At 41.8% G+C, this 22,134-nt stretch overlaps 1 protein-coding gene across 2 annotated transcripts in view; it reads left to right on the top strand.

The window, feature by feature from the left end:
* LOC118393519 (reticulon-4 receptor-like) overlaps nt 1–21,606 on the top strand; it is a 122,460-nt gene extending 100,854 nt beyond the window's left edge. For both annotated transcript variants that reach the window (XM_035786253.2, XM_035786252.2), the window contains one exon: nt 19,461–21,606. In XM_035786253.2, coding sequence (XP_035642146.1) covers nt 19,461–20,875 — 1,415 coding nt within the window. In that variant the 3' untranslated portion in view covers nt 20,876–21,606. The remainder of the gene's footprint in view (nt 1–19,460) is intronic.
* Nucleotides 21,607–22,134: the final 528 nt, after the last annotated feature.

Below are 22,134 nucleotides of genomic sequence, written 5' to 3'. Positions count from 1 at the left end.
TATTCACAAGAAGCATTGCCTGATGTGAACCATGCCTCGAACAAAAGAGGTCTCAGAAGACCTAAAATACAGATTTGTTGACTTGCATAAAGCTGGAAAGGGTTACAAAAGTATCTCTAAAAGCCTTGATGTTCATCAGTACACGGTAAGATAAATTGTCTATAAATTGAGAAAGTTCAGCACTGTTGCTATTCTCCCCAGAAGTGGCCGTCCTGCAAAGATGACTGCAAGAGCATAGCGCAGAATGCTCAATAAGGTTAAGAATAATCCTAGAGAATTATCAGCTAAAGACTAACAGAAATCTCTGTAACATGCTAACACCTCTGTTGACGAGTCTACGATATGTGAAACACTAAACAAGAATGGTGTTCATGGGACGACACCACTGAAGAAGCCACTGCTGTCCAAAAAAACATTGCTGTACGTCTGAAGTTTACAAAAGTGCACCTGGATGTTCCACAGCGCTACTGGAAAAATAGTCTATGGACAGATTAAACTACAGTTGAGTTGTTTGGAAGGAATACACAACATTATGTGTGGAGGGTGGGAAAAAGGCAGAGCACACCAACACCAAAACCTCATCCCAACTGTAAAGTATGGTGGTTGGATGTTACTGTAATTTAATTATGCTAATGTATTTTCATTAACTGAAAACCCTTCATCTATTTTATGAGAATTTGTAAGATTCTTGTTTGCATAAAATAGACGGAGACCAGTCTTTTCAATAATAGGTAACATAATTTATTCTCGGAGCGCGCTGCCACTTCACCACGAGCAACAGTTTATATACAAAACATAACCTCATTTCAACAGAAACCCCTCCTCTCGACAGGGACAAAGTGAGGTGAAACGTTCATTCTAACTTACTAACACACTCCCAGGTAACTTTTGACCCCTCAACATTATCAATCACCACCTAGCTGACAGTTCTAATTAACAGAACCTAGGAATGCACTCACTGTCTTATCTAAAAACCCCAGAGCTAAGTTTCATAGGTTAACGACCTTATCTGTTTACACAGTCCACTTCTTTCTTCCTCGTTGGAATGGTGTTCATTACTCCTTGTCTGTGTCACACAATCACATCTTATGAACTCATATTGTTAATCAGATATAATAAAACAGAGTATAAGTTTACTTAGTTACAGTTCCATTTAAAATGATTTGTTCAGTCATTTAATCATAATTTTACCAACATTGGAGCATCATGGTTTGGGGCTGCTTTGCTGCCTCAAGGCCTGGACAGCTTGCTATCATCGATGGAAAAATTAATTCCCAAGTTCATCAAGACATTTTGCAGGAGATGTAAGGCTATCTGTCTGCCAGTTGAAGCTCAACAGAAGTTGGGTGACGCAACAGGACAACGACCCAAAACACAGAAGTAAATCAACAACAGAATGGCTTCAACAAAATAAAATATGCCTTCTGGAGTGGCCCAGTCAGAGTTCTGACCTCAACCCGATTGAGATGCTGTGGCATGACCTTGAGAGCGGTTCACACCAGCCATTCCAAGAATATTGCTGAACTGAAACAGTTTTGTAAAGAAAATCCAAAATGCAGGTCTTATACGCAACTACAGAAAATGTTTGGTTGATGTTATTGCTGCCAAAGGAGAGTCAACCAGTTATTAAATCCAAGGGTTCACATACTTTTTCCACCCTGCACTGAATGTTTACATGGTATGTTCAATGAAGACATGAAAACGTATAATTGTTTGTGTTATTAGTTTAAGCAGACTGTGTTTGTCTATTGATGTGACCTAGATGAAGATCAGATCAAATTGTATGACCAATTTATGCAGAAATCCAGGTATTTCCAAAGGGTTCACATATATTTTCTTGCCACTGTATATGTCAACAATATAGTATTCTTTAATACTCACACATATATGCACGCATACACCTCAAGAGCTTGTAAATGAGTCCCTGCACTATGCAATCCATCTCATCCTTTTATCTTCATCCAGTAGTGTGTCCATCCATTACCCTCATAACAAAGCAGAGTATCAGATATCTCACAGTCTTGAATGCAATCATGCAAAACTTGAGCTCAGAGACAGGCCACAGAACTAAGATGTCAGCTCTGTTCAGTTACTTTTCCAGATACAAAGCAGCCCATCTGTCAATTGGGTACTAGTGTATCTAAAGCATGCCTTTCAGCGATCGCATGTCAGCATTGTGTCATAATGTACACTATGTACTGTGTATGCCAACACCAAGGACCAACAGGTGCTACTTTCAGGGTGAAACATCACATGTATGCATGCACACACGCACCTCTCATGTCAATCACTCTTCAATCAGCGCATTCAATTTATCGTTCGAATAAGTTCAGGTTCATTTAAGCCATTTTACTGCATTGCAGGCTTTTAAGTCCAATGCATCTAGTTACAACCTACCTATCACTGGCTGGTAGAGGAATATCAGAACTCCTTTAAGAATAAAAAGCATTTATTCTTTTGTTTGGAAATTAAACAAACAAAAGCGAATTATATACTTTCTCGGGAACAGGACCAGATCCCCGTGATTTGCGTGAAGAGGAGGCTGAGAAAAAGGGGACAGAAGGCCTTCCTTCTGAGAATTCACAGGCAATTGAATAAACCCCACTTCCTTCCATTCTGCTAGCAAACCTGCAATCTTTGGATAACAAAATCAATGACCTACGCGGAAGATTAAAGATGAAACATGATAATCTGTAGACCACACTATCTACCTAGAGAGTTTTCATCTGTATTTTTCGTAGCTGTTTACATACCACTGCTGGCACCAAGACAGCAGTGAATGAGCTGTATTCCGCCATAAGCAAACAACAACAAAAAATCTTTGGATAACAAAATCAATGACCTACGCGGAAGATTAAAGATGAAACATGATAAGCTGTAGACCACACTATCTACCTAGAGAGTTTTCATCTGTATTTTTCGTAGCTGTTTACATACCACCACAGACTGAAGCTGGCACTAAGACAGCAGTGAATGAGCTGTATTCCGCCATAAGCAAACAACAACAAAAAACTCACCCAGTGGCAGCGCTCCTAGTAACCGGGGACTTTTATGCAGGGAAACTTACATTTCTATCAGCATGTTACATGTGCAACCAGAGGGGAAAAAAACTCTGGACCACCTTTACTCCACACACAGAGACGCATACAGAGCTCTCCCTCACCCTCCATAATTCTATCCTCCTAATTCCTTCTTACAAGCAAAAATTAAAGCGGGAAGCAGCAGTGACTAGATCAATAAACAAGTGGTCAGATCAATAAACAAGTGGTCAGATGAAGCAGATGCTAAGCTACAGGACTGTTTTGCTAGCACAGACTGAAATATGTTCCGGGATTCATCCGGTGGCATTGAGGAGTACACCACATCAGTCACATCATCAATAAGTGCATCGATGACCTCGTCCCCACAGTGACCATACGTACATACCCCAACCAGAAGCTACGGATTACATGCAATATCCGCACTGAGCTAAAGGGTAGAGCTGTCGCTTTCAAGGAGCGTGACTCTAACCCGGAAGCTTATAAGAAATCCCGCTATGCCCTCTGACAAACCATCAAACAGGCAATGCGCCAATACAGGACTAATATCGAATGGTACTACACCGGCTCTGATGCTCGTCGAATGTGGCAGGGCTTGCAAACCATTACTGACTACAACGGGAAGAGCTGCCCAGTGACACGATCCTACCAGACTGGCTAAACTACTTCAATGCTCACTTCAAGGAAAATTACACAAACATTCATGATAGCACCAGCTGTTCCGGAAGAATGTCTGATCACGCTCTCCACAGCCGATGTGAGTAAGACCTTTAAACAGGTCAACATTCACAAGGCCGCAGGGCCAGATGGATTACCAGGACGTGTACTGCGAACATGCGCTGACCAGCTGACAAGTGTCTTCACTGACATGTTCAACATCTCTCATTCTCTTCTACAGACCCGTAGCACTCACGTCTGTAGCCATGAAGGGCTTTGAAAGGTTGGTCATTGCTCGCAACAACACCATTATCCCAGAAACCCTAGACCCACTCCAATTTGCATACTTCCCCAACAGATCCACAGATGATGCAATCTCTATTGCACTCCACACTGCCCTTTCCCACCTGGACAAAATGAACACCTATGTGAGAATGCTATTCATTGACTACAGTTCAGTGTTCAATACCATAGTGCCCTAAAAGCTCATCAATAAGCTAAGGACCCTGGGACTAAATACCTTCCTCTGCAACTGGATCCTGGACTTCCTGATGGGCCACCCCCCAAGTGGTAAGGGTAAGTAACAACACATCCACCATGCTGATCCTCATCACAGGGGGCCCTCGGGGGTGCGTGCTCAGTCCCCTCCTGTACTCCCTGTTCACTCGTGACTGCACGGCCAGGCACGACTCCAACACCCTCATTAAGTTTGCCAGTGACACAACAGTGGTATGCCTGATCACCGACAACGACGAGACAGCCTATAGGGAGGAGGTCAGAGACCTGGCCGTGTGGTGCCAGGCCAACAACCTCTCCCTCAACGTGATCAAGACAAAGGAGATGATTGTGGACTACAGGAAAAAGAGGACCGAGCATGCCCCCATTCTCATCGACAGGGCTGCAGTGGAGCAGGTTGAGAGCTTCAAGTTCCTTGGTGTCCACTTCACCAACAAACTAACATGGTCCAAGCACACCAAGACAGTCGTGAAGAGGGCAAGATAAAACCTATTCCTCCTCAGGAGCCCGAAAAGATTTGGCATGGGTCATCAAATCCTCAAAAGGTTCTAAAGCTGCACCATCGAGAGCATCCTGACTGGTTGCACCACTTCCTGGTATGGCAAATGCTCATGCTCCGACCGCAAGGCACGACAGCGGGTAGTGCGACCGGCCCAGTACATCACTGAGGCCAAGCTTAGTGCCATCCAGGACCTCTATACCAGGCGGTGTCCAAAGAAGGCCCTAAAAATTGTCAAAGACTCCAGCCACCCTAGTCATAGACTGTTCTCTCTGCCACCGCACGGCAAGCGGTACCGGAGTGCCAAGTCTAGGTCCAAGAGGCTTCGAAACATCTTCTACCCCCAAGCAATAAGACTCCTGAACATCTAATCAAATAGCTACCCAGACTATTTGCACCCCCCTTTTACACTGCGGCTACTCTCTGTTGTTATCATCTATGCATAGTCACTTTAATATCTCTACCTACATGTGCATATTATCGGTGGTGCCCCCACACATTGACCATGTACCGTTACCCCCCTGTATATAGTCTCACTATTGTTATTTGACTACTACTCTTTAATTACTTGCTACATTTATTTCTTATTCTTATCCATATTATTTTTTACTGTATTGTTGGTTAGGGGCTCGTAAGTAAGCATTTCACTTTTCACTTGTATTCGGTGCATGTGACATATAAAATGGGATTTGATTTGATCATTAATTTGCTGCCTTGCATGTGAGGTTGGAATGGCAGATGCTTGTGGAAGCTAACCCATATGGAACTCTCTCTCTCTCTCTCTCTCTCTCTGTATGTGTGTGAATGTGCATGTTGAGTCTATTTGTGCTATCAAGTCATTCATGTGGATTCTAAGTTGAACTCCAGCACAACACTATAACGCATCACTGAAGGATTAGCCCATTCTGTTTGTTAGACTTGCTGACGTACTTTGGTTTATCAATTGAAGCACACCCTTTGGCCCTCTCCCAATCAAGCTAAGCCTGAGATGATTGTGGATGACACATTTGTCGACTGCCTGCGTAGTTAGCGACAGAGCACAGCCCTCCACCAAAGTGCAGAGATTGCAGAAACAGAGCAGATAGCGTGAAGTTACACGACATATTAAAGAGATAAGAGAGGGGTCCATAGTGGTTTGTCTCTCAAACCGTTCACAGTTCATATTTCTACCCGCCTTCAAAAGCTCTATCAGTCTGTCACATTTAGGGTTTCAAATGGAGATTATATTACTGGACATATATTACTGAACATGTTTTAAGTTTACCAGTAAACTACCAGAATTTTGTTAACTTTCAGTTTGTGACGGCATGGAAGAGCACCAGTAAGCCAGTGACTCGGCCCCTGTAATAGGGTTTGAGGTAGACAATCCCAGTGGAGAGAGGGGACAATTCGGATAGCAGCTAGCTAGCTGCGATGATCAGGTGTAAAGGTTCAGAGCTCGCGGTAGGAATCCAGAGATGTGGTAGAGAAAAAACAGTCCGATATGCTCTGGGTTGATATTGTTCAGACTGGCAGGAATTGACCGGGTTGAGGCTGGCTGTCTGAGTAAACGGTGAGGACCGCTAGCAGTGGCTACCTGACTACTAGCTAGTAGCTAGTTAGCTGGCTAGCTGCTGATGGGGGTTATGGTTCTAAAGTATAACCACAAATGTAGTCCATTTCAGAAGAAAATAATAGCATACTCTGAGTTGTCCTTATGTTAGGTCCTTATGTGGCTATGCCCAATGAGTGCAGGCTACACTAGTTCATTTTTAATAGACAAGATTTGCTTATAATTCCATGGCATTATTTTATATTATTTTATAGTATGAAGAATACGATTGAACAAAGCTGAATAAAATATAAATATTTTCTCCAAACGATTTGAGGGAGTGCACACATGCGACTATTCTGTGTTAAGCTGTTAACAAAGAAAGTGGTACTCCTATATGCTTAATTTAGAGGTATTAATGTAACGTTTGTTGTTCAACAAACATATGTTTTGATTTTTAATACATTGTAAGGCTGCATGATGCGACTCCTAATGATGATTTGAAAAAAGTTGCTTGAAAGGCATGAGCTCTGCTTTGTTTTTTGCACAGGCTGTACACACTCCAATATTCTGTCATTCACAATTTGAAATTTGACAAGCAAATTTGATAATGCCTCATTTCACGGTGGCATCCCCTTTGTGGCCTTAATGCACCCAAATATGTCCATGCCTTTACTGCGCAATCCGAAGCGCCGAACATGGCTCTCCATCACGTAATCAAGTTTTTCTCACAGGCTACAAGTGAAGACAGACACATTGGGGATGCATCTGCACGCGCCCTTATCCAATTCCGAGGTGCATATTGTAGATATTGGAAGAAATGCCCAGTAGGCCTAATGAACAGCAAAAACACTAGCCTATGTCAATCTACTATCCCCCCATAGTACAATAGTCAACCTATTATATTTTGTAGAAGAAATACATATTCCGAACATAGTCTGGGACAGTTGTTGGATGAGATCGATCCCAAATTAATACAACCACTAGCATCAAAGAAACTGTTTTATGCCATGTGGCTGATGCAACAGATCAGAAAGTTTAGCTTATAATGTTGATAAACTATTCGGCTATTTCTTTACATAATAAGTGCAGCAATGGTAGTAGGCTATAAGCGCCAATGTTCCATTAGAGTAAAACATCATTATTAAAAGTGACCACAAATTCAATTACGCATGTAATTATTTTATTATAAAGATGCATTTTTATGGTGAAAATTATCTTCCTCAAATGTGAAACTCACACCCTACTTATCTATGCCATTTAGGCTCTACACCCCTTGTAAACTGGATTAATGTGCTTAATTTTAAGAAGATATTTGGCCACTTTAGTTGTGATACAAACCTTATTAAAACATAAAGGCCTATGGGCTAGGCTACATGAGGTGTGCGACTATGATTAGAAAAATTCACAAAAAAAGGCATTGTTTCTTACGCTGGGCCTCATTCACAAGTGATAATATATCATTCATAAGTGATAGGTTAATATTGTCACCCATCAGACTATTCTTGATTTAATCTTGTCTTTACATATACTAAATAATATACAGTACCAGTCAAAAGTTTGGACACACCGACTCATTCAAGTTAAAAAAATGTTTTAAACTATTTTCTAAATTGTAGAATAATAGTGAAGACATCAAAACTATGAAATAACACATATAGAATCATGCAGTAAGCAAAAAAAGTGTTAAACAAATCAAAATATATGATATATTTTAGATTCTTCACTCTTTGCCTTGATGACAGCTTTGCACATTCCTTGTAGTGGGTTAAAATCAGGTCTTAAACAAATCTACTTTGAAACAAAAGTATACACCTCACTCACACACCTGGCCTTAAAAAGACTCCTCTACCATGTCAGATATAGAGTTCAAATGTATTACATTTTGAGTTTGCATCCCAATATTACACTTTATATACATCACAGAAGTTTGAAATATAACAAAAATGTTTGACATAGAAACATAGGATTTTCAGCCTCCCGGGTGGCGCAGTGGTGTACTGCAACAACAGCTGTGCCACCAGAGACTCTGGGTTTGCGCCCAGGCTCTGTCGTAGGGGAGGTCTGTGGGGCGACACACAATTGGCCTAGCGTAGTCTGGTTTAGGGAGGGTTTGGCCGGTAGGGAAATCCTTGTCTCATCGCGCACCAGCGACTCCTGTGGCGGGCCGGGTGCAGTGCGCGCTAACCAAGGTTGCCAGGTGCACAGTGTTTCTTCTGACACATTGATGAGGCTGGCTTCCGGGTTGGATGGTGCAGTGCAGCTTGGTTGGGTTGTGTATCGGAGGCCGCATGGCTTTCAACCTTCGTCTCTCCCGAGCCCGTACGGGAGTTGTAGCGATGAAACAAGATAGTAACTACTAAACAATTTGGATACCATGAAAAAGGGGTAAAATTCACAAAATTGTTTTTTTTTTAAATAAAGAAACATAGGATTTTCAAGGTCTAAAAAAATAGGTTTATTACTTGTGAAAAATATTAATAACATTCCTCTGAATGAGGCCACTAGAGCGTGATTTGATTATTTTACTGCAAGAAAGGATTACAAAGATTTTGATGGGGCATGTTATGTTAATTATATTGACACATTGATCAATCGACTCTTAAGAATTAAAGTGTGAGGTGGGATCTGGTCAGCACAGTATTGTTCAATGATGTTGCGGGGTGAGATCACCCCACATGCACACCACAATTATTATTTTTATTCTCTTTGTGCACGCTACAGAGGCTCAAGTACAATGACGTGATGACATTGTACAGAATTTACAGGGACCCATTTTGTTGCGTGAGCGCAATTTCCAAATTACTGGCTAAAAAGTATACAAAAGTTCAGTATACAAAAGAATACAAAAAGTATACAAAAGTTCAGGGGAATCTCTTTAATAAGGCGAATTCCTCTTTAACAATATGGCCTATCTATGGTTTTTCCATAATACATTACTCCAATGGGGGAAAACACTTTAAATAAGGGCTGTGTTTCGTGTATGCTTACTCTGGCATGACGTTTTGATAACCATGTAAATCTGTCTCGGACAGTTTCTAAAATCCCCTATGGGAGAAATGTATGGTGGAAAAACGATTGGAACCATTTCCCTGTTTGACCACTAGGTTGTATGGGTGTTATGACTTTGTCAGCTCGGGGATTCGATCTAGCAACCTTTCGGTTTCTGGACCAATGCTCTACCATAAAAAAAATCTATACATTAATATATATATTTTAAGTTATTCAAGTATAAATTACCAGAGTGACCATACATTGCTACATACATACATACCAGCTAAATGGCATATATTATTGCCATAGATTACTTCTTAATTACTAAAATACTGAAGATTCCGCTAACTTTGGTAAATTACCGGTGGCTTTGCAACCCTACTGTAGTCACATTGAAAAGCATGATACAGAAGACTATGCAAGAAACTTTGACAATGGCAAATGGTGAATGCTCTTAAAGTACTTGGAAGGTCACGTTGAGCTCAACATAAATAGTTCAAAACCCGGAGGTGTTGGAAGAAAATCGAAATCCCCTATAAGTTCCCCCTTTGCAGCAGCTTGCTACCAGGCAATTTCTACCACCGTCTATCACTCACAATGCTCTGTAAATGGATCATTTAAGAAGTGGATGGGATTTAGTCTAAAGGTCGAGAGTAAGAGATAACCTTGTTTGATTTGTTTTCCTCCTATTGTAACCCCCTTTGCAAAGAGTTCATCTCAACTTGCCTCTGTTGTTGACGAGCAGAAAGCAATTGCCATTCTTAAACGTATAGGTGCCAAATGCCTAACACTAGAATTTTTCCATAATGATCCTGTCCAAGTGATGTGGATGGAGTACATAATGTTAGGTCCGACTGTAGTCCGACTGTAATGCCTTTTAAGTACAAAAAACTGTTTTATTGCGCTGCTGGGGTTTAAACCATTTCTAAATAGCCAAACTAACTGCGTAACTATGGCCAAGACAAAAAAGCAAAGAACAAGTGCCAGTTTAAAATGGTGTCAAACACTACAATTGTACTAAAATGAAACTGTTATGGGGTTGCAGAGATTACCAGGAGAGTAGATAATGTGGGCCACTGGGTTGTTTAGGGCACACACAAAAATGGACAACAATAAAACAAGTACCAGTCTGAAACAGTCTGCTGCTAAACACTCAAATGTAACATTATGAACAGGTTGATGTTGCGATTGTGTACAGAGTAGATCATGTTAGAGGTCTGACATGGTTCCTTTTAGCAATACAGTGGTGAATCATTAGTCCTCATTCTCTTTTATTTCAGGGTAATTCATTCTCTCAACCCTGCAGTGATGGTAACTTCACAGATTTCAAATTGAAGCTTTATTGCTAATAAAAGGCCCAAATGTGAGACAGTGATGACGGGAAGGAGGGGCATGGTTTTTAAACATTTTAGTTATATATAATATATGCCATTTAGCAGACGCTTTTATCCAAAGCGACTTACAGTCATGTGTGCATACATTCTTCGTATGGGTGGTCCCGGGAATCGAACCCACTACCCTGGCGTTACAAGCGCCATGCTCTACCAACTGAGCCACAGAAGGACCACAAGTTATGATGGCTTCATCTAAATTCGGATTAACGGAGGTCCCATGATAAAAAAGGACCAACATCTGTGCCTAGTCGATTATGTGCTACATAGTGAATAATTTTAAACATCTGGCAACACTAATCTAAATACGATAGCTTCTATACAGCTCAGTGATATATTGAAGGACACTACATGAACATCTCATTACAAAATCATGAGCATTAAAATGTAGTTGGTCCCCCCTTTGCTGCCTAAACAGCATCCACTCTTCTGGGAAGGCTTCCCACTAGATGTTGGAACATTGCTGTGGGGAATTGCTTCCATTCAGCCACAAGAGCAGTAGTGAGGTCAGTCACTGATGTCGGGCGATTAGGCCTGTCTCGCAGTCGGCGCTCCAATTCATCCCAAAGGTGTTCGATGGTGTTGAGGTCAGGGCTCTGTGCAGGCCAGTCAAGTTCTTCCACACCAATCTCGACCAACCATTTCTGTATTTCTGTATGCACAGGGGCATTGTCAAGCTGAAACAGGAAAGGGCCTTCCGTAAAGTTTACCCACAAAGTTAGAAGCACAGAATCGTCCAGAATGTAATTCATTGTATGCTGTAGCGTTCACTGGAACTAAGGTGCCTAGCCCGAACCATGAAAAACAGCCAAACTCCACCAAACTTTACAGTTGACACATTGAGGCAGGTAGCGTTTTCCTGGCATTCACCAAAGCCAGATTCGTCCATCAGACTGCCAGGTGTTGAAGCGTGATTCATCACTCCACTGCTCCAGAGTCCAATGGTGGAAAGCTTTACACCATTCCAGCCAGTGCTTTGCATTGCACATGGTGATTTTAGACTGGTGTGCAGCTGCTCTGCCATGGAAACCCATTTCAGGAAGCTCCAGACGAACCGTTCTTGTGCTGACATTGCTTCCAGAGGCAGTTTGGAGCTCGGTAGTGGGTGCAATGGTTGCTCCTAGACGTGTCCACTTCACAGTTGACCGGGGAAGCTCTAGCAGGGCAGAGATTTGACAAACAGACTTGTTGGAAAGGTGGAATCCTATGACGGTGCCATGTAAAAAACCACTGACCTCTTCAGTAAGGCCATTCTACTGCCAATGTTTGTCTATTGAGATTGCAAGCCTGTGTGCTTGATTTTATACACCTGTCAGCAACAGGTGTGGCTGAAATTGCGAGTCCACCAATTTCAGGTGTGTCCACATACTTTTGTATGTATGGTGTAATTGTATGCAGAAAATAACTACACCCATGCAGAATGATGCTTTTAGATGGACAAACACCTGTGCTTAGTATCACCGTAATCAGCTACCTGGTGTCACATCTGAAAGATGGCAACCGCACTAAATACAGTAGCATTTGTGCTGCTTATTCCGATTGGCATATCTACGTTATACTTATGTGCTTCTACATGGCATAATTAAATTACTTTTGCTGAAGAAAATATGCTCATGCATGATGTCACAGTTTTTTTTTAAGTTGGTCTCGGCATTGTGTTGACCATTTTAGAAATGATGACAAGCATTCTTAACATGCTGTGCTTTGAGGCCTCCACCCAGTGACTTGCTAGGGGCGGCAGGGTAGCCGGCAGCAGGGTTAGAGCGTTGGACTAGTAACCGGAAGGTTGCAAGTTCAAGTTCAAACCCCCAAGCTGACAAGTTACAAATCTGTCATTCTGCCCCTGAACAGGCAGTTAACCCACTGTTCCTAGGCCGTCATTGAAAATAAGAATTTGTTCTTAATTGACTTGCCTAGGTAAATAAAGGTAAAATAAAAAAAATTGTGTCAGTGTTGTATTCTGGTAATGTTTCCCATTTTACAAGTGAAGAGTCGTGCATCTGAAAATACAGTGTTTTGGGGCCAGTAGTTCACAATCTGGTATTGTTAACATATTTTCACTTCTCACTTCTCCCACACATTACGTCCATCCTTCTCTCCTCATCCCCCCTCCCCTCACACACACACCCAGCTACACACACTGTTGCTCCTTTCTTTCTTTCTTTCTTTCAGATGTGTGGCAGACAGAACATGATCTGTCCCTCTGCCCCTCCGCTAATTGTGTCCGTGTCTGCATGCTAGACCATGGTGTCCCCTAGAAACGCACACAAACACATGCACTCTCAAATGCAAATGCGCACACACACACTTTCACATATGCACACACAAACACACACAGAGCAGGCAGGGAGGGACCAGGTAGTGACTCCAATGTGGCATATTGTCCTAAACACCCGGGTTTGATCAGGATGCACACATCTTTATTTACTGTTACAAGAGAGCATCTGTTCCATCCCTGCATAATGTTCTTTGGGGAAAACATTTAGGAACCTTTAGGAAAAGTACTCCATGCCTGTATGTTCCTGGGGGGAAGCATTTAGGAGTGGTACCAACTTTTCAAATCCGGTCACCATTCAGTCAAAATGTAGGTCCTTAGATGACAGTAGGGAAGAGGTTTTAATGCACTCTCACCATACACAATCACTTGGGTTTACAACCACTTTGTCACAGCGCTTTGGGAAAATAACACCACATCACCTGATATGACTGATCTAAATTATTCATTTCAACATGATATAAGGGTGCATTTGTATGCATGAATGCATTTACAACAAACCGCCTAACATACAAACATCTTGAATATATTAAGAACATGTTGAAATCCACATAGAAACAACAATCACTAATGTTGTGTGAGTAAAGAAAGAAAGAGGCCATTGCATCCCTTGAGATGCTCTGTGTCATCTATCTCAGAGAGAGACATCACTTCTCTTCCCTTCCTTTCCACACTCCTCTCCTCTCTGCTGAAGGATAATACTGTCATGTTACCCATCCGGGCCCAAACCAAGCCTCTTCAGAGTGAAGCCAGTATGATGGATTGCAGATCCCCTGGATCCCCTTTTTGCATGCCCTGTGTGCTCTCAAGGTGCTGCCAGGGTTGGGATAGGATGCCTCTATCATGCTGAGAGAAAGCCATGGATGGGGCTAGAGTAGTGAAGTAGTTCACACATACACACACACAGCCAGGGATGTATGCAAATGAGCTGGAGGGTGTCAGGCTTGTCATGCACTGCTGCGCTAAGTAAACAGCGCTCTCTGGCTGCTCCCACTTATGTCCTCCTTACCCCTCGCTATTATCTGGAGTGTTCTCTGTTCTCCCACATTGTTCATAGTCTTTTGTTTTGTTTTGGCAAATAATACAATTAGACAAGCGAGGATTATGCTTGATGTCTGCCGTTCATCACCAGGTTGTTAACTGTCTGGGCATATCTCCACCTCTGTCCGCCTCTCTATCTGTGTCACAAATGGCATAGTGCTTTGGTCAAAAGTAGTGCACTATATAGGGACTAGGGTGCCACTTGGGACTCAGACTTTGCATCCTTTTGTGAAGACAATTGCTTCTCCAACACGGAAGCGAGCCTGAGTCATTGAGCTTTAGTTTACTAAGAGCTTGGTAGAAAGGAATTTTGACTTTGTATCGTCGCCATAGGACAAAGAGGTTCTTGGCTCATCTTAGACAGAGTTAAGATTGCTGTTGGACCATAACAGATTTTTCTCGTGGGATGCCAGTTTCTGAAACACCCGTTTCTGGAGTTGTGGATATGTGACATTGTGCTGTGTTGGGCTGTGTTTCGACACACCAGATAGGGGAGATTCAATGTTGAAACGCTAGCAAAGCTAGCAAAGCTAGCAAAGCAAAATAAGATATATTTCTTTGTGGATTTGTGCTACATTTTGTGATTGTTTGATATGAAGGTTGGCACCAAAACGATAACAGTGTTATATACTGTATGTATTCAGGTAACACTTTACATTAGGTTGCCCCTATTACTATGTAACTAGCACATTCATAACTGTGTTAACATAATAGTTTCATAGGTTTTACTATGTAACTACATGGTAATAGGGTTGTTGCGGAATCAGTTATTAAACAATTGGAAAAAGGAATGTGTAATTACACATTCACTTGCTGAAGGTTATTCCTCATGTGTGCCATGACCTGGCTCAAAGGCTATTCCGAATCAAGTGTATTGTAAGAACAATGTAGTTACATAGGATATACTTGTCATTATCATGTACCTAACCAGGAGCAAGCAACGTAAAGTGAAACCCAGTAGTGTATAAGCTTTATAATTACTTAGTTACAATGTAACAACCTTTGTATTTACAATGAAACAACCTTTGCAGACCATAGGCTATCCAGGAGAAATTTGGAGACAGGAGGACATTCAATTAAATGCCAACGACAAATTAAGAGACATAAATTGTATGTGACTTCCATTTTGTCTGCAGAGGACAGTTTGAGAGGTGATAGGTCAGTGTGACATAATTTCCTGGTAAACTCATACAAAATTGTTTACATTTAGCTTTTTTATATTTTGATCTAGGTAATTGATGTAGTATGTACACGTAGCTAGCATTAAAGTGACCATGCAAAAATAATAAACAGAGAGTAGCAGCAGCATAAAAGAGGGGTCTGGGTAGCCCTTTGATTAGCTGTTCAGGAGTCTTATCGCTTGGCGGTGGAAGCTGTTAAATGGTATCAAGAATATGCATATCCTTGCTTCAGGTCCTGAGCTACAGGCAGTTAGATTTGGGTATGTCATTTTAGGCAGATTTTTTTTTTTAAAGGGTCTTATCCTTTTAACCTTTTTGTTCACTATTTATTTACATGTTTGTACATTCAAAAGAACAATAAATAAATAAAAAAGAAGCCAAAAGAACACTGACCTCTCACAACTATCCTATGCAGCCAAGTGGAAGTTACATGTTATTTCTGTCTCTTCATTTGTCATGTTTTTAAGGTGCAAAGTTCAATGTAAGTCTCCAAAATAGTGAAATAACATTGTAAACTAAATGTTTTATGAGTTTTATGAAGATTTAGTAAAGTTTCTTAACTGAGTTGGAAAACGTGTTGACATTAGTGCTTAGCTAGCCATCTAGCTAACGTAAACACACCCCATTACATACAAATGTGCGCGACCGCAACATTCAAACATGGCTACAAAGTAAACTAATGGGACTGTAGCGACTGTGTTGACGTCAAAATCGGGGGTGTGAACTAGGTTTCTATTCAAGCATTGATCGACATGGTAATGGCTCTATAGTATTGGAGAAAAGTAGAAAAACCTACCCTCCGTTACATCTTGACGTGTCATGTCACAACGTACAGCACGCATAAAGCAACTATTTCTGTCTTACAATCTCTCTCCACCAGGTGTAGCACTTGTATCATCCTTTAAAAACAAGAAATGGACAGTGACGGGGGTAAGGGGGGATACCTAGTCATTTTTTGCGTCATCATCATTCTCAAAGCCGCTGTTTACTTCTAGGATCACTTTAGCACCACCCTAAAAACCCGATTAAAATTCGACACAAACCTTCAAATAGGTATGTAATGACACATTATATAAACTCTATAGTGTTGTATTTACATTTTAGAGGCGATAAGGTGATAAGTTGGACAGATCGAGTGAAAAAAAAGCAATTTTCCCACACAACATCTCTCCTTCTCACTATCACCCATTAGTTTCGCTTCCCCACCCGCCATTTTTAAAAAGACCCGACGGGGTTCATTGCCTGCCTAAATTATGCAGAAACGGGCAGCTTTTAGGTCATGTAATTGATTATGTTAGAAAGGAGAGAAATTGTGCTTTACAATGGTATTGACATTACAGTTGATCTGGAAGTATTATGTTTCTGGGGCGCTAAAATAAGGGCAATTGTACGGACCAAGGCAATGTACGAGTTTATGTGAGTTTACGTTAGCTAGCTACATTAGTGAATGATGGGGAAATGCTAGCGAGCTAGCTTTCCCAGCCTGTATTTTTACGAACTAAAATAGTTATTGCTTTGAGTCTGAAATGGTTGAATATGAATCTTTGTCAAATCCATTAAAGAAAAGTCAAACTGTAAAAACATTTTCCTCTCTCCTTATTTCCCTTGGTTAGCCTATTGTCTGCAAAGGTTGTTACATTGTAACTACAAAGCAATTAAAATGTCACTTCACTTTATATTGTTGCTTTTTCCAAAACAGAAATAAACTTTATTGAAAAATAGCCGGTAGTTAATGACAGGGAGTGTCTTGTTACAATTGTTGTTACATGTAACAAGGTCCGGTTTTAGTTTCAATTATTAATATGGTAATTCACAGGTGACGTGCAAATGTGTAATTACAAAACAGTTGCATAGTGGAACAAGAAAATGTGTAATAACATCAGTAGTTACACATGTGGAATAACCGTCATCGAGTGAATGTGTAATTACTCATTCCTTGTTTAAATTGTGTAACTGATTCCTCAACCCTATTACCATGTAATTACATAGTAAAACATATGTAACTACTATGTTGTTGACACAGTTATAACTGTGTGGTTATTATTACACAGTTATTCATCACGGAAGTGTAAGCACAGTAAAAATAAGGTGCAAGAGGTGATGAGGGCAAAAATGGCTTTGGACTTCTTAATTCTGTTTGACAAGACTAATGGCAAGGCAATTGACACAGTCCTATAGATGTAGGATCTTAATTTGATCACCCTGTTGCAAGACAACTTTACTGCAATGCAGGAAATGTAAAACTTGTAGTGTATTTGAGGTTTTTAAAAGACTTCTGAGTTTTGCCATTTCCACCTTTACATTTCAGACTTGAAAAATGTGTCAACCCTTACAAAATTGTCCTTTAATTATAATCCACATTTCCTATTTCTGAATGATTATTTTCCTGCTGTAGTTTAATAATTAATATCCTACATCTCTATATAAAGAAAGCAGTCAGCAGGCAGCAGGCAATAGTTAGTATTATAAAACTGATAACACCTGATTGGCTTAGACTATACTGTCATTCAAAAGATGCTATTGAAGACCATTATAGAACATTATACCGGGAGCTGAGAAAACCAGGTCTCCAACATACAACGCATGGGTGGAAATAAGACAATGAGCGGAGATGCGGTGAGGAGATACAAAGCCTGCTGCAGTTACAAAACAATATATTGCTATTGTTAGAGAAGCAGGTGGCTGGGAACTGGGAGGGAAAAGTGTTGTGATGCAGAAATAAAGAGTAGTGGAAGGAAACTTAACAGCTTTCTGGTGGCATAGTGTGTCTGGCTGAAGGCTGAAGAGGGAGATTGGAGAGAAAGTGCAGCAGGGGGCTGCTGTCAAGCCACACCACAGCTCCCGCGTAACAATGGCCAGGGATGAGCTGCTACAACTGCTGCATGAAGAACAGGAGGGGATGGAGGGATGAGGGAGGGGGATGAAGAGAGGGAGGGATGGATTAAAACCGATTCGGAGGGAGGAAGAGAGGCACGGAGAGGGAGGGAGGGGAGGAGGAGGAAAGAGAGATGGAGTGAGATAGGGAGGGAGGCAGGGGAGGAAAAACAGGAGTGGTGGAGAGAAGGAAGGAAGGAGGGAGTGAGTGAAGGAGGGTAAAGCTCATGCATTTTCCAGTACTTCACTACCTGTCATGGCAGAGCCTGGGATTCCAGTGATGGCTGTGGCAGCTGTGAATGGAAATCCACACTTAGGACAGGCGCTAGAGCTGGATTCACTGAGATTTGGACAATATCTGCCAATAACACCTGACACCTGACATGACATATTGGATTTGGCATCTCCTGCTGTCACACTTTGAAATCTTGATCTGCATTTGATGAATTAGTGAAATCGCTATACTTGTATCTGTGCTGTATCCACATGTTCCGGTGTTAGGTTAGCAATAACACATAACTCCTGTAACTCAAGCGGAAATGAATTACTTCTGGAAACAATTAGAAACACAACAGTGATAACAGATAACTTATTTTAAGTGATCTCAAATACTATTTGAACCCAGTTCTACTCTCCACCCTGAAAACTAGCATCAAGATCTCAGCCAGGCACGAAAGGGTCCAGGCTCCCACTACACTTATCTTTACGCGACAGGCTAAATGTCAAACATTAGTTCCATCCACCCTATCAGCGTTTGTTGATTCTGCTTAAAAGCTACACACCCATATTTAATGAATCAGCTTCTTGGGACCCCTCTCCTCAAACGTCTGCGTCTTCATGCTTGCGTTAGAAGCAAGGAGGAAATGGGTCCCCAGGGGCAAATAATCACTGACGGTTTTCTCTTTAAAGACACACTGCATCACTAGTTAGGAGAGGACTATGTGAGAGCCTAGAGCAGGGCTCTCCAACCCTGTTCCTGGAGAGCTACCGTCCTGTAGGTTTTCGCTCCTACCCCAGTTTATAAACCAGCTAATTATTAGAATCAGGTGTTCTAGATTAGAGTTGGAGTGAAAACCTACAGTACAGTAGCTCTCCAGGAACAGGGTTGGAGAGCCCTGGCCTAGAGGGTGTTCCACTGCCTTTTTATGCTGCAAAATATTTGGGGATTACTTACTGTAAATGTAAAGGAAAGTGCTGTAATGGTGATTGGATGGATGGTATATGTATTGAAGTTCAATATTAGGCCAGTGTCTAATTACAAAAAATGACCAGGGAGATCAGGGAACAATATTGTAAAGTTTTTGTTTTGCTTTAGAGGAAAGCAAAATCGAAAACCAATCAAGAGATAGGCAGAGATGTTCACATTTACAAACCATTTACAAATCACATTTATATTGAAATTAAGATGAAGTATTTTTATGTACTTGTAGAACTGACCCACTCATCTCTTCTTCTATCTCCAGGGGGCCGACTCCTGTTCCTTGTGTTGTGGTTAAACCTGGTACCTCGAGGAGCAGAGGGCTGCCCGGTCAAATGTGTGTGTTACAGTGAGCCACGACCCACCGTGGCATGCCAGCAACAAGGACTGTTCTCCATCCCCAATGAGATCCCTGTGCAGAGCCAGCGGATATTCCTCCAGAGCAACAAGCTGGCCGTGGTCCGCTCCACCAGCTTCAGCTCTGTGCACAACCTCACCGTCCTCTGGATGTACTCCAACAACATCAGCCACATCGAAGCTGGGGCCTTCTATGGCCTGGAGCGGCTGGAGGAGCTGGACATTGGGGACAACAGTAACCTGAGAATCATCAGCCCCACGGCCTTCAGGGGCCTGTTCAAGCTCCACACCCTCCACCTGCACAGGTGCGGCCTGTCGGAGTTACCTGTTGGAGCGTTCCAGGGACTGTTCTCCCTGCAGTACCTTTACCTGCAGGACAATAACCTACTGGCCCTGCACGATGACACTTTCCTGGACCTGGCCAACCTCACCTATCTCTTCCTGCACAACAACAAGATCAAGACCGTATCGGACCACATGCTGCGTGGCCTCATTAACCTCGACCGCCTGTTGCTGCACCAGAACCGGGTGATCTACGTCCAACCAAGAGCATTCAGTGACCTGAGAAAACTGACCACACTGTTCCTGTTCTACAACAACCTGACCGTTCTGACTGGGGAGACCATGGACCCGCTGGGGTCCCTCCAGTACCTGCGTCTCAACGGGAACCAGTGGGTCTGTGACTGTCGGGCCAGGACCCTGTGGGACTGGTTCAAACGCTTCAAGGGCTCCAGCTCAGAGCTTGAGTGTAACGTCCCACTGGAGTTGTTTGGGAAGGACCTGAAACGGCTGAAGAGTGATGATCTGGAAGGGTGTGTGGAAACTCCTCAGATCCAAACCCAGCTCTTCAGCTCCAACCCGTGGTCTGGAAAATTTCCCTCCACGGAATATCCTCTGGGAAATGGAATTCCCAGGTGTTGTCTTCCAGATAATGATAAGTCCTCTATCATCTCCGAGAAAACCATCCCTGACCCCTCATCCTACAACAGCCGCCAGATCACCAACAACCCCCTCAAGGAGAAGGAGAACATATCCAAGACCAAATTCAGAGAGCAGGAGCGAACAAAAAATGAGACCACCCGGAATAAGCAGAGTCTCAACGACGGGCCTCTGGGGACTCTGTCCAACAACCTTGACCAGTCCTTAGTCCAACTGCAAGATCTGGAACCTTCTACAGCCCCAACCAGGAAGAAAAAGAAGTGCACTAAAAAACCCAAATCCGATGCACAATGTCTCAAAGGCCATGGATCTACAATGCAGGTGGAGCTGAGTTGTATCTTCATGTCCATAATCTGGTTCTGGTTCTCTATGGTCATGTCTTAGGACATTAGGGCCTGGGATGGGATTCATGCTAAATAAACATTGTTGGGACTCACAGATTGTTATTAATGCTCATGACAATGATACAGAATCTATCTGCAGTGATCGCTGACCTCCACTAACAGCCCAGAGACTGATAACACAGGAAGTCAGGTTTGGACCCATCGCCAGGGTAACAAGGACTTACAATAATAAAGAAGTTAAACAAAAAAGGATGCCTTTACAGAACATGTCTCATCTAATGTATATAACAAATCAGTGCCCAAAATTGTTTGTTCTGTATGTACTGTACCTTGTCTAAGCTACACCACTTTGGAGACTCTCCTTATTCCGTTTTCTGTCTCAAAAGCTTTTACTGCTGAGACAGTGACTGCTTAGACAGACCACAAAAAAAATGAATAAAAAATTACATGAATTCAGAGGGTCTGAACGAACACAAAGAACGTTTAGGGTCTGTTTGTTGAAAAATAGATTTTCACTCCCCCATTATTTATTCAAAAAGTGTTGCATTTGTCGGGTACTGTTATGTTTTTTATGTTTATAAGTAAAGACAAATGTTTATTCTCTCCCCAGTTTGAGTTGTGTTTTCATCACAGTATGGGTACGGGTAGCATTGGCTAAAATAATGCTGTCTAAATGTTTCACAGAGATTGCAATGGAATCATAGATATGCATTTTATTTTACTTGTGTACAAGTATGAATATATTATGAATAAAAGTTATCCTTTGCTATAGCTGGTTGGTTATTGATGTGTTATTTTTAGGCACTGGAGGATTGCTCTCATTTATAACTAATAATCACACAGAATTCAACAGCATTAAAGATAATCACTCATGACTACTCAATCATAAACTCAGCACAAAAAGTAACGTCCTCTCACTGTCAACTGCGTTTATTTTCAGCACGTTTTTTTTTTATCCAATAATGAAATAGCGCCCCCCTAGCTTCAACTGGTTTAACCAGTTGAAGCTAGGGGGGCGCTATTTCATTATTGGATTAAAAAAAAACGTGCCCGTTTTAAGCGCAATATATTCTCACAAAAAGATGCTCGTGCATAACTCTCAGTGGCAATAATTTTACCATGCAACACAGACAGAGAAGTATCGTTCCTGGAAGTGTGCATCATTGAAGAGATATGTGAAAAACACCTCTAAACAACGTTTGCCATGTTTCAGTCGATATTATGGAGTTAATTTGGAAAAAAGTTCGGCGTTTGGATAACTGAATTTTCGTTTTTTTTTGGTAGCTAAACGTGACGCAC

The sequence above is a fragment of the Oncorhynchus keta genome, chromosome 14, assembly GCF_023373465.1.
Source record: "Oncorhynchus keta strain PuntledgeMale-10-30-2019 chromosome 14, Oket_V2, whole genome shotgun sequence".
NCBI classification, from domain to species: Eukaryota; Metazoa; Chordata; class Actinopteri; order Salmoniformes; family Salmonidae; genus Oncorhynchus; species Oncorhynchus keta.
The sequence above is the reverse complement of the archived record's forward strand: the minus strand, read 5'-3'. Positions and strand labels throughout refer to the sequence as shown.